The sequence below is a fragment of the Chelmon rostratus genome, chromosome 9, assembly GCF_017976325.1.
Source record: "Chelmon rostratus isolate fCheRos1 chromosome 9, fCheRos1.pri, whole genome shotgun sequence".
NCBI classification, from domain to species: domain Eukaryota; kingdom Metazoa; phylum Chordata; class Actinopteri; order Chaetodontiformes; family Chaetodontidae; genus Chelmon; species Chelmon rostratus.
Window position 1 is genome coordinate 24139184 of NC_055666.1, and position 12297 is coordinate 24151480.

General features: G+C 41.5%; 2 protein-coding genes across 2 annotated transcripts; both read left to right on the top strand.

Moving 5' to 3' along the window:
- The first annotated feature begins 775 nt into the window (after positions 1-775).
- Positions 776-3280, top strand: LOC121611746 (cathepsin Z-like). The gene is made up of 6 exons (XM_041944425.1): positions 776-894; positions 1688-1851; positions 2260-2439; positions 2515-2665; positions 2825-2987; positions 3155-3280. The coding sequence occupies exons 1-6, from the start codon at positions 776-778 to the stop codon at positions 3278-3280; spliced, it is 903 nt and encodes a 300-aa protein (XP_041800359.1).
- Positions 3281-9602: 6322 nt separating this feature from the next.
- nanos1 (nanos homolog 1) lies at positions 9603-12002 on the top strand. The gene has a single exon (XM_041944324.1). It carries the CDS (start codon positions 9721-9723, stop codon positions 10396-10398), a length of 678 nt encoding a protein of 225 aa, XP_041800258.1. The 5' UTR covers positions 9603-9720; the 3' UTR covers positions 10399-12002.
- The last annotated feature ends 295 nt before the right edge of the window (positions 12003-12297 follow it).

The window sequence follows — 12297 nt, forward strand, 5'->3', positions numbered from 1 at the left end:
TAAATAATATCAGCGGCCAAAATGTGTTCATGGTGCCTCACTTCACTCACTTTGCAGACAACAGACAGAAGACGTGCAAAACATAAATGCATAAATGTGTGAAGTATATACAGGTAATCATAACCACCGAAAAATAATCATAATCAAAACAAGGGACTGACGACCTGCAGGCAGAAAGAATAAAATACAAAATGCAAATTTAAAATTTAAAAGACTGTCTGTTGAAATAGTATTTTTCTATCTGTTGCAGTTGAAACTTTTACCTCTAACTATAACTCTCATCTTTAAGAATGCACCCGTTAATATTACAGTTTTGCTCTTATTCTGAAAAAGACATAATTCCTACAAAGCTGTTGACATTGCAAGTGACAATAAATATTCCATTAACATTCCTGCACACATAAATGCAGCCGTGCACAGTGCACACTCTAATTAAAGCAGTAACATTAATAATGACATGACTTTCATTCATTCAACCTCCTTCGTGCGAGTGAGTTGTAAACAAACCGACTCGCCTTGCAAACTGCTGTAGTTGGCCAACATGTGCTTTGCAGCTAATCTGAGCCCGATAGAAGGTGCTCACTCATCTTCTCCACTTTAACCTGCACTAAATCAGAGCAAATGCCAGGTGAGATCAATAAAGCCCGATTAGCCTGATGACACACAGCAGGCTCTGTCTCTCTCTCTGTTGGTCGGTCGGTGGGCTATTTATGCCAAACCAAACAAGGCGAACAAAGTGCGTCGCAGCTTGTTATTTGATTCTCTGTAGCGCAACATGGCTCAGATTGTCGTTTTTATTTTCATGCTCGTGATGGCTGCTGTTTCAGGACACCTTTTTAGCAAGAAGCCAGGTTGTTACAAGCCAGTGCCCAGGAATCCCAATTTTGGGGTGAAGTGAGTTGCTCTGAGTTTCACTTTTTGGTGCTTTACTTCTGTAGCTTTCTGTGTTTTCTCCTGTTCGGCTTTATCACAAGGCAGCAAGTCAAATTGAAACCCGTTTTGTTCAATTATGTATATGAAAGTAGACTGAAGTTTGATGTTTAAAGGCTTTCTGTCTTTTTTTTTTTTTTTTTGATATGTCTAAACTGATTTCTTAGATTCTGAGGAGAAATCACACCCATGCCACTAGATTTTAGGTTTCTAAACTATATTTAAAACAACTTCTTTGAAGTTAATTCTTAAGGCTGGTTGTGCCACTTCACAGGCTCTGCACTGCCCTGAAAAAGCTTATTTCTAGGTGACAGGTGGTTGATGTTAATTTTGCCAGTGAAGATGCTGGGACTTGTATGCAGAGGAGGGTTTGCCTGGGAAGATCCAGTTTGCACAATTAATCCCATAGTCAAGACAATGAAGGACTAAAGTTTACACATGAGGTCACTGGCTTCCTTAAGAGCTTAATTTCAGGTTTGCCTGGAACCTTGGTCACTAATAGCATTATGTAATTTTTTTTTCCTAATGTCTGACTTGATTAATGCCTGTCTTTCAGTAGCTGGGATTAATTTTAGACTTGGTTGAAACTTGCATACTTGACAACTTCCTCAGTGTCTGATGATGAACACAGTGCACTTACCTGGCAGCCGCTGTCTCACCATGGTAACCTTCCCTTGGTGGATGTGTATTTCGAAACGGTGTGCTGCCTTTAAAACTTGCTGTGCTTGTAAAATGACTGAAGAAAAGTGTCTCACAGAACCGCACTTCGTCCTCATGAACTTCTGAACCTGGCTGAGCTGCCGAAGTCCTGGGACTGGCGGAACGTAAATGGCGTCAACTATGCCAGTGCAACTCGTAACCAGCACATCCCTCAGTACTGTGGCTCCTGCTGGGCTCATGGCAGCACCAGTGCAATGGCAGGTTAGTTTTAGGTTTAGTTTTAAAAGGGCAATTCACAAATGAATTCCATTCACTTCATCAAAATTTCAGCTTCTTGTTTACAGTTTAGTATCATATCTGTGATAAATACTCATGCAAGTGTGCTACAGCTACATGGCTTTCCACATGCTTGGACCTGGTCTTGCTGTAGTCTTTGTATAGTGAACCCATACCTCTGCACCTTCTATCATGTGTTGACTTAGGGTTAGCTCATTCATTTGGACATGGCATTGCTGGGGGGGTTGTCTGTTCCCCGGAATGGTATGCAAGATTAAATCTTGACAAAATGACAGATGGGAACCTCAGTGATAAAATCATTTGAGACTTGAGCTGAGCTTTTCCGAAACATACTGCATTACTGGGGAACCTTCTTTTCTCTGCCTCATGTAGATCGTATCAACATAAAGCGGAAAGGCGCATGGCCATCTGCTTATATTTCTGTCCAACACGTGGTCGACTGCGCTGACTCCGGCACCTGTCATGGAGGAGACCATGGAGGGGTGTGGGAGTATGCCCACAAACATGGTATCCCTGATGAGACCTGCAACAACTACCAGGCAATTGACCAGAGTAAGACCTCAGCAGCAGAGTGCAGCTTGATGCAGCTGGTCCATGAGACTTAATTTTTTTCCCCTCTCTCCTCAGAATGCAAACCTTTCAACGCATGTGGAACTTGCACCACTTTTGGAAAATGCAACAATGTGCGTAACTACACCTTATGGAAAGTAGGTGACTTTGGAGCCATTAGTGGACGGGATAATATGATGGCAGAAATCTACAGTGGTGGACCAATCAGGTTTTTAAGTTTCTTAATGATTTTTGCAGAGTTGTATGAATGCTGCAATTGAAATCTTAAAAGTACCAACAGAGTTTACAAACAGAATCAATTTTTCTGCCAGCAATGACCATAAATGCCTCATCACTTTTCTGTTATCATGGATTCCTCTTCCCTCAGCTGTGGAATCATGGCCACAGAGAAACTAGACGAGTACACCGGGGGTCTGTACTCCGAGTACGTTGAGAGTCCTGACATCAACCACATTGTGACAGTAGCTGGCTGGGCTGTTGAAAATGGCACTGAATACTGGATTGTGCGCAACTCCTGGGGAGAGCCATGGGTGAGTCATCACATAGTAACTCAATAGCCTCAGTCCCTGCATGGATCAGTAGCTTTTAAATTTGGCATTTAGAAATTGGATGTTTAGAATGAAATGCAGTGGGTGCACTTGATTTATAATCCAAGTGACCTCGGGTTTTTTTTTTTTTTTTTATCTTCCCCCTCTAGGGTGAGAGAGGCTGGCTCAGGATTGTGACAAGTGCCTACAAAGGAGGAAGTGGAAGCAAATACAATCTAGCTTTGGAGGAAGACTGCATGTATGGAGATGTGATTGTACCCTCATCCTACTTATAAAAGTCAGGGACCATGTGGAACTACACTGGACAGAAATGATACCTTAATCCTGATCTTAAGATCCATGATGTCTCAATTGTAACATCTTGTATTCTCGGTCTTTATTTGCAGTCTCAACTCAAGCCTTATGCTTATGGGCCAAATGAACTGGAATTCATTGTCCGTAAATGCTGAACTTGGTGAAATAAAATTGCAACATTAACCTGTGACTTTGCCATTTGAAGGTGCAGCATCTGAAATGACTTATTGGTGTGTTTTCCAGTGGCTTCAGGCTGGAGTGCAGCCGGGTCACTTCTGTTAGTTGCAAGCTGGTTTTCATGGTTTTTGGAGGAGTTCACTAAAATAAAGTCTTTAGGCAAAGGTGTAGAATTTTCATCACTGCTTCCATTCAGCCCAAGGTGCATCACTGCAGTAGTGTGTTGTGATGCTTGTACAGAAAATTGGGATTTTTTTTTTTGCCCATGATTCTTAAAACTAACTTCATACTTCCACTAAAAGGATGCTTCTGTGGTTTACTGCTGTGCTTCCTTTAAAGCTGAGGTACTGGAAACTGAAGTTCAAAATAACAGTTGAGGTCCAGTCTCAGTACCCCCACCACCACATTTGCATTTAAATCCTGAATTTCCCCACCAAAAGCCTCACATTCAATTTATAAGATGGGTTTCAAGCTTCACAAGTGGAGTATTACTCATTGCTAAAATGCATTAAATCAGACTCTAAAACTGGTTTTGGAAGAAGACAACCACATGGAGGGCACTGTTTGCAGCAAATGGGGATCATAAATGATGACAATTTTGGGATGAACTCTTCTTGAGGCTTGGTACACCTGATTTGCTGTCCTGTGCACACTGAGAGGCACTTTTGGTATTTGCAAAGTTGTGAAATTCAGATCTCAAGGGGAAACCATCTAAAATTTGCTTTGCAGGTACTCCAGGTGTACTGAATGGAGAAATAGTTCTTTTGTGCAGTTGGCACAAACTATGTAGCCTGATTTGCTTCTGCCTACATGTCCATGTGGCTACAAGGCCATGTTCTAAGGGCGGAAATAGAAAATTGTCGAGGCTTTACAGCCGTAGGCTGACAGCAATTGTTTCCTGAGACTGTTTTGAGTGACATACAACAACCGTCCTGTTATTACCCCGAGACTTGAGGTCAAAGGACCACTAAACCGAGCAGATCTCTCTCAAAAGCTGAATGACATTTGTTTGTTCTACATCTCTGAGCTTGATAAACAGACCCACCTCCCTTATTGACTGACATGCTTTATTAGTTTCAGTTCTGTCATGCTTCTGGAGTAACATTCAGTTTAATCACTGGTTATCTACAGTGGCACACACACAACAGCACAATGCCATCCTCTGAGTTTATATGCAATTACAAAGAGCCCATTTTCTTGCTCTTCATCTGGGGAACAAAAGAAAACGGAGCACTTAGATATTTGGTTCGGGGGACGCAACAATAATAAAAATGCATAAACACAAGCTGCTATGCTTTGCTGCTGATATGGAAATGCTTCCCATTAACTGCAGTTTCCATTCAGCATCTCTGGGGAGAACAAAGGATAATCAAACCTTATACAGCGCTGTTAACTTCAAGCCTCCAAACCAAGGGAAACCTTAAGCCTATAAAGCTGTGGTGTGTCCGAGTGGAGGCCCACTGTGAAAACAAATATTGAACATAATTTGGTTGCTCAATATTATGGGATCAAGCCCCCACCCTCGAGCAATCTTTCACGTGAAATCAAATTTGCGCTCTGATTAAATTTCCTGCATGTTTTCTCATTTGCATAATCACAAACAGAGCTCTAATGGCTGTGAATGAAAACACATGGTAATCTTTGGGTCTGGGAGTCAAAAAGAAAGGGCAGTCTTTCTAGTGTGACAAATAAATGGTATGAAAAATGCAGCTTGCAAATGCACGAGCCATTTTCATACTGAGTGATTCAGCATTCATCTTCATTACAGCAATCGATATGGCAAAATGGATTTTTCAACAATTCCTGCAAACCCATTATGTATTGTTTCAGTGATCAATATGCCACTCTGTAAACATGGAGACGGAGGGGGTGGTTGGTATATGTAGACCATTACTGAGGCGTTCCGGTGGTGCCGAGGCCTGGATTATCAGCTTAGTTGGAGTTGGAGGGAATATCCACTTCTAAAGTATCTTTGAGCAAGGCATTGTAATGATTTATCCATGGCAGCTGCCTCTAGCAGCAGTGTAGGAATATGCAGAAAGCTTCCCTGTGTGTGTGCTTTGTGTAATCCTTCCCAATGCATTCGCCTCTCCAAGGCCGCTGCAGAAACTTGCCTCATGAAATAAGCAACAGAGAACAAAGCATAACCAGAGAACCACAGAACACATTCTGGAATTTCAAAAAAAAAAAAAGAAACGTGTTCTCTGATTTAGCCTAAGAGACACCCTATCTTATCGTAATGATTCAAAACATGCCCAAATGATGCATTTAAATTATTGCTAGCCATATGAGCAGATGCATTGAGAGCGAAAAAAAAGGATCAGATTTCCTCATACATTCCACAATAACATTAATCATTCACTTATCGTCTCAAGTATGAATTGTGCAGACTTTTCACCCCAAATGCGACAAATCTCATCCTGTTTGCCAAAATGCAAGGCCTGGATCACAGCACAGAATGTGTTGATGATTCTAATCATAATGCATGAAGCAGATCAGCTCTACGAGATGGTATAAATCACTCATTATCATAGCCCAAACTTCAGCAAACGGCACGTCGGAGCTGAGTTGCATTGCATAATACATCTAAAGCACAAACAGCAAAAAAAAAAAATTGATGTTAGCTCATATTGCTAATGAGCCCATGCAGGAAATATGATTTGATCATTAAAAACAAAGTGTCTTCCTCAGCCAGCTGCCACTTTTCTTGATGATCTGTGTTTTTCCCCTGTCAAGCCAAAAAGCAAAAAAAAAAAAAAAAGCCCCAACAAAAAACACACACACAACAATCACTTAGTCAGTGTGATTCCTAAATCGATTTACAGCCATAGCCACCCCGCTGATGTTATGCATCATTCCACTGCTAATCTCACTTCCCTCTCCAATATACTCATGCAACCTCGAGGCGGCCGCAGAATTAGCTTTAGTTAATGGATGAGTATTAATCCCTCTTAGTCACAACAAAATTAAGGAATAATATGGCCATGAATATTTCAGTTAGCGCAGCAAGACGGGAATCTGCTCGCACAATCTGCCCTGGCTTGCAAAAAAAGAATTGGCGATTGCATACATTATTAATGCTTCATCATAAAATTCATATTTTGCGCCGGCTGAATGGGGGCTCAAGAGTGAAAATCCAATGAGCAGTCAATACTATTTCAAACTAACTTGCTGAACACACAGAACAGAGAGAAACGGCCTCTAAAACATCAGCGCTCGTTGAACCGTGCTTTTGTTCTGCTTTTATCACTCTGTCTCCGAAGGTAGTGCATTCTTATTAGATCCCTTAAAAATAGATGCGAACCTTCCAAGTCAGTGAGTTCTTGCAGCCTCCCCCTAGAAGTTTTAATTAGAACACCAGTCACTCGTGTTATCGTTGTTTCGAGAGGGCCGCTTCCACATTCCTGAGCTGCCCACTTCATCACAGGATCAGAGGCCTGCAATGAGCGAGCTGTTTAGGACGACTGCCTCATATTCCCTCTGGATTTTACCTCAAGGATCACAAGCTGTTACTGATGGAGAGCCAATGTGCTCAAATTTAATTGGCAGGATTATTGTTGAGGCACATATTATACATTTATAGACTCTGAACAGGTGCATTATTATAAAAACAAGAGGTGCAAGAGCAGCAGATTATCTATATCCCTCTACATTCAATGAGCTCTCCATATATGTGCATAATAAGAATAGAAATAGACAATAAGTGCCTAACACTCTTCACGTAAAGGGCTTTTTAATGCTGAAAAACACCCTGTAGCAGCTATACTGGAGGTCCATGCCACTTGGATGACTGTGAATGTTGTTGTTGATGTTTCAGATGAAGAGCTGATTTTATACCTCAAGCCACAACTCGGTGCTTTCAAGTATAGGTATAGCTAAAGGCAGCATGATACGCAACAATGTGGGGGGAAAAAAACAGTCTCTTGAGTTGTGGCTGTCATACATGGTCATAACCTGAATGTCTGAGCGGAAAAGGTGTTCGGGGAGGGGACAAACTGCTAAATATGACTCAGTTTCAAGACTCTGACCACAGATAAAAGAGATAAAAACAGAATATTAAAGTTTGGAAAAACATCAGTTTAAGGTATCTGACTGTGGTGATTCCTGCATCACCACCCACTTAATTTGGGATATAATGTTTATAGTAACTCTTGCAATTGATTGTTTGGTCAGGTTGACACCAGGATGGCTCTGGTAGTCTGGATTCACTGGGCTAGTTTGATTGTGCTTTAAAAATGTGGTTATGCTCTTCATCTGTCAAACGAATCTTATGAATATATCATATATATCCCTATAGAGGAGTGGGAATGAAATTATTTTGGCACTCAAATATAAGTATTTTTTGTCCTGTTTTGCTTTTATTGCGATTATTACCCTCAATTTATGCAAAGAGTTTGAATCTTCAGGACTTAAAATGTCAAAAAACATGAGGCATCAGACTCATTTTAAAGGGTCAGTTCACCCAAATTACAAAGATTTCTGCCTCCACCCCAAAAACAGTGGAGGTGGATTAGATTTCTCTTGTTACTCTGAATAGAGCGTAAGACACACAGACCCTATGAAAACTTCACCAGATGAATGGGGACACTGCCACTGTATGTTTTCAGTGCTGTTAGAGCCACAAACAAAACTCTGCTGACACGGACACAAACGGGAATATGTACTGTTCTGTAATTTGGACACATACGCCATAATATGTTTTTTATTATGTTGCTTCACATTAGTTGTGCAGATGCCAGATGTGTTTTCTATATTATTCATGTCCTAATTTCATCGGTTGTGTGCTCTCCTCTCCAAATGACCTCGCTGCCTCTTTGGAATCACAATGTAGCCCCCTAATGACATCTGGCCAGTGGAACCTCATGGGTGACTTTCATCTTCCAGCCAGTGGCCATCATTACTGGAGGTTTTGTGTGCCACTCTCATTCATTCAGGGGAGGAATTAAGGGAGGGAAGGGTCCTTTGGTTTAAATGGACTGACCTGTAATTGCACTATGCTGCCCCCTGTTGAAAAACTGTTCGGCATGTTTTGTTTGCATCATGACTTGAGTGTGCTGGTGTGTTTTGTCTGGATTTTCTGACAGCATGTTGACAACTAAACATGAGTTTAATACACACTGAGATGCCATAAGAGATTTGTTTACTCCTGTGAGGTTTACAGTTCTGGGTGTAAGCAAACCTTTGATTCTAAAGAGGTGATACAAGCTCTGCAAATGTTATTTTCTGCTTACATATAAAACTCTCTGACAGTAAATGCAGATAGCGTGTCTACATTTTCAGTGTGCATTCCTCAGAGTATGCCTACCTGCACATAGGGCAATCCCATTTCCCTGTGTTCATTTCAGCTGGTGGGAGGTGCTGCTATGAAGAAAACATCCTTTACTGAGAAAAAAAGTAAGAAAACTGTTTTATAATAAACTTCTCATCATAAATCGGTTATTTGAACTGAAAATCACCCTCTGCAGATAAGTATGTCCAGTAAATGGAGCCATAAACCTCTTCAGCATGAGGAAACATGCAAACACGAGGGTTCGGTTAATAGGTTTGTCTCATATTGATTCAATTTGAACATAATAGGAAGCATCAGCACAGATCATTTCTCCCCGGACAGTGATATGATGGCTGCTGTCTGGAACAAAGGCCCTCAGCTCTTGGCACACAACGGGTTAAGGTGTGTGAACGCCCGGGTCGGCGTTGATGGTATTCACGCACAATGATTAACGATATTGATTCACAAAACATGCGGAATTGTAATGTTTTACTACCAAAGAGGCACAAAGAGCCAAGCCATCCTCCTCTAATTGATCGGTGGCCGCGCTGAAATAATGTAATTAACTACAGTACGGCTTTGTGCGCGGAATGATTTCGCTGCGCACTTGCCCAAATCATTAACTCCTAACTACTTTTTTCAAATGAAAACGCCTGAATCCACAACCGCCAGAATGATGATTGATGTCGACAAAGCGCATGCCTGCGAGAAAACAAGTCTGTCTAAATGTGGCTTTGAAGAAAGGGAATCTGCTTTCAACCTGATCACAAACTTGGTTTTGAAGGAAGGGCGCCCCGCCCTCCTGGTCCTTATAACCAGAAAGCCTGTTTGCAGGACGCTCAAACATAACAGGAACACTGGAGACCGCATCGCTGTGCATGAACCATTCCTGGAGAAGAACTCTGGCTACAAAGACCTTTCGGATTACGCTGGTTGTTTCGCCTTTTGACCGCAAGCAAGCGACCAGAAGTGGCCATGGATTTTCTCAATCACAACTATTTGAATGCGCGCAGCCCATATGACTACACTTTTAATTTCTGGAACGACTATCTCGGCCTGACGACGTTGGTTACGAAAAACAATAAGCTGAGCATGCCACAGAACCCCAACTCCATCACCGAGTCCCTGAAAGCGACCCTGGGCTTGGACGATTCTCCGCCGTGTCCGTGCGTAATCGCGGGCGGCGTTGGAGAGAGCGGGCACATGGACTGCTGCTGCCCGTCCGGGAGCCCCCCGCCCGCCTCCATCCTAGACTTGAAGGAGCGTTTCTCGATTCTGAGCCCCTTCCAGAGCCAGCTCGGTGTCCAGCCGGAGCGGGAGGTGGGCTTCGGTGGGAGCTTCGCGGGGTTCGATCTGTTCGGCATGGAGAGGAAGATGCGCAAACCCGCTTCCAGGAGCAAGCAGGAGCCCAAAATCTGCGTCTTCTGCCGAAATAACGGAGCGCCCGAGGAGGTGTACGGCTCTCACGTCCTGAAGACCCCGGACGGCAGGGTTGTGTGCCCGATTCTGAGGGCTTATACCTGTCCCCTTTGCAGTGCCAACGGGGACAATGCCCACACGATAAAATACTGTCCACTGTCAAAAGACCAACCATCCCAGCGACCATTAAAGGGAGGGAGGGCTGTGGGTGGTAAGAGGATGAAAATATTCTAAACAGACATGACTATAAAGTAAATTGAATTGCACTGAACAATTTCCAGATGACTGTTTTGATTTCGGCTCTAGCCTTTATCCCAATTTCATAAACATATTGATTTTATCCTTCTTTTCCTCTAAGATCTCTTATATTTTTATAGTTCTTTTATCCACATAGAATAATTTTATGCTTTATACATTGGATTTATTTTTCTTGCTAGTTTGTAGTCATTTGAGCGTGTGCATATAAATACATGTATCAATAATCACAAAGTGTGAATAAATTTAAAGAAAAGTATTTTGGTCATGTAGGGAAACACACTGACATTGGCAAAGGGGATGAATGTCATATTTCTACCAAGTATTTTTGTACGGTGAGCTAAGCTCGCTGCGATTTTCTTTCTCGTCTTAGAAAACCAAAGTTATGTTTGCCATTAAAGAAGCTCAAGAATGTGTCATTAATGAGTACTTGTGTGCGTCTGACTGGAGGAACTCTTTGATCCCATCTGCCTGCCTAAAAACTCCACAACATATTTTCCAACTTGCTCCCATAAGATGACATTCAATCTGTGAGGCAGGAGAGGAAAAAAAAAAAAAGACAATGTGGCCTCTGTTTGGAGCTCATGTTCTCCGGGGAACATTATAATCAATTGTTGCCAAGCCAAACCTCTTTTCCAATCCTATGTGATGAGAACATCACCTGACTCCACAAGCAGTCAGAAATGAGAGATACTAGCCTACATTCTCTTATGTTTACATTCCCAAATAAGGGCGACACACTGGATTTCTTTTCTCTGTCAGGTCTCTTTCTCTCTTTGGTGTTATTTTGCTTTGTTTTGCCCTGACAGCGTATTCACCAGAGAGTCTCGTGGGCACGTCTGCTCTGCTCCATCAAGCCGAGCGAGCCCCAGTTACCTTTCGCTCCGAGTGTGGGGCGAAAAAGAGCAAATGAATGTTAGCAAACAGCAACGTGTAATCCCATTATTTCTTTCCTGAAGAATCCAAAAAAAACAAACAAAAAAAAGATGCAAAAATGTTGTGAATGTATGATTGAAAGTGTCACTTGCAGGACTGCACATTTCTGACAGTTTTGTTTACCAAAGGAATACAATTGCATTGAAGAAAGAAGAGAGATTTGCTGTATTGTATATAAAGTGATGTTTATTCAGTATTTTAACATTACAAGTGACTTCAGAGGGCGCTACCTCAACAGGATTTTGTACTTACATGTAAAATGTCAACAGCAGTTTATTGATATAGTGCTGCCATTTATAATAAGGGTTTTGATAGTATTTTTGATCTTTGTATAACATAATTGTATTTTCATTTTGTTGCATTTAACATTATGGAAGTGAATTTCCAAGAAGCTATAAGCATTGCTCACCAAAAGGTGATTGTCTGTAAATAGTGATTATACCCATACTTTTTAAAGTTTAGTTGTTCAATGTTACATTCTTGAGAGTGTGCAAGAGAGTGGATACTGAAAAGGCTGACAAAATGTGCCACTTTTAACAGAGGTTTTTTGATTAAATGAATAATAGAAAAAGAAACACTGTTGAACTTTGTTATTTATATTTTACCACAATTTCCTGTATGCTGCTGTGCAGAATAACAACATATGAATCCACTAGAGAAATAAAAACTTATCAAATATTTGAATCTATGTGGTCATGTTCTTACTCAACATTTGACTGAGTATAAAAAAACCCTTAAGCAGAAAAGTTGTGCAAGAGTCTCAAATGACTGTTTTACAGGCTCATTTAGTGATTTACAGATGAAGTGATTAAATCAAGGAGCATATTTACAGGAATGTCCCTGCTTTCCCTAATTGACCTGCTAACGGCTTCACTAGCACACAGACTGAATGTGCATCGTGCCAGTGTCAAGCCCTCATGCCTCCAACAACACATTCAGCAG

Bases quoted from the DNA above. Each gene is read 5' to 3' on its own strand.
- LOC121611746 (XM_041944425.1), top strand. From the start codon at position 776: ATGGCTCAGATTGTCGTTTTTATTTTCATGCTCGTGATGGCTGCTGTT. The intron at 895-1,687 runs GTGAGTTGCTCT...AGTGTCTCACAG, and splicing joins AATCCCAATTTTGGGGTGAA to AACCGCACTTCGTCCTCATG. The intron at 2,988-3,154 runs GTGAGTCATCAC...TTCCCCCTCTAG, and splicing joins ACTCCTGGGGAGAGCCATGG to GGTGAGAGAGGCTGGCTCAG.
- nanos1 (XM_041944324.1), top strand. From the start codon at position 9,721: ATGGATTTTCTCAATCACAACTATTTGAATGCGCGCAGCCCATATGAC.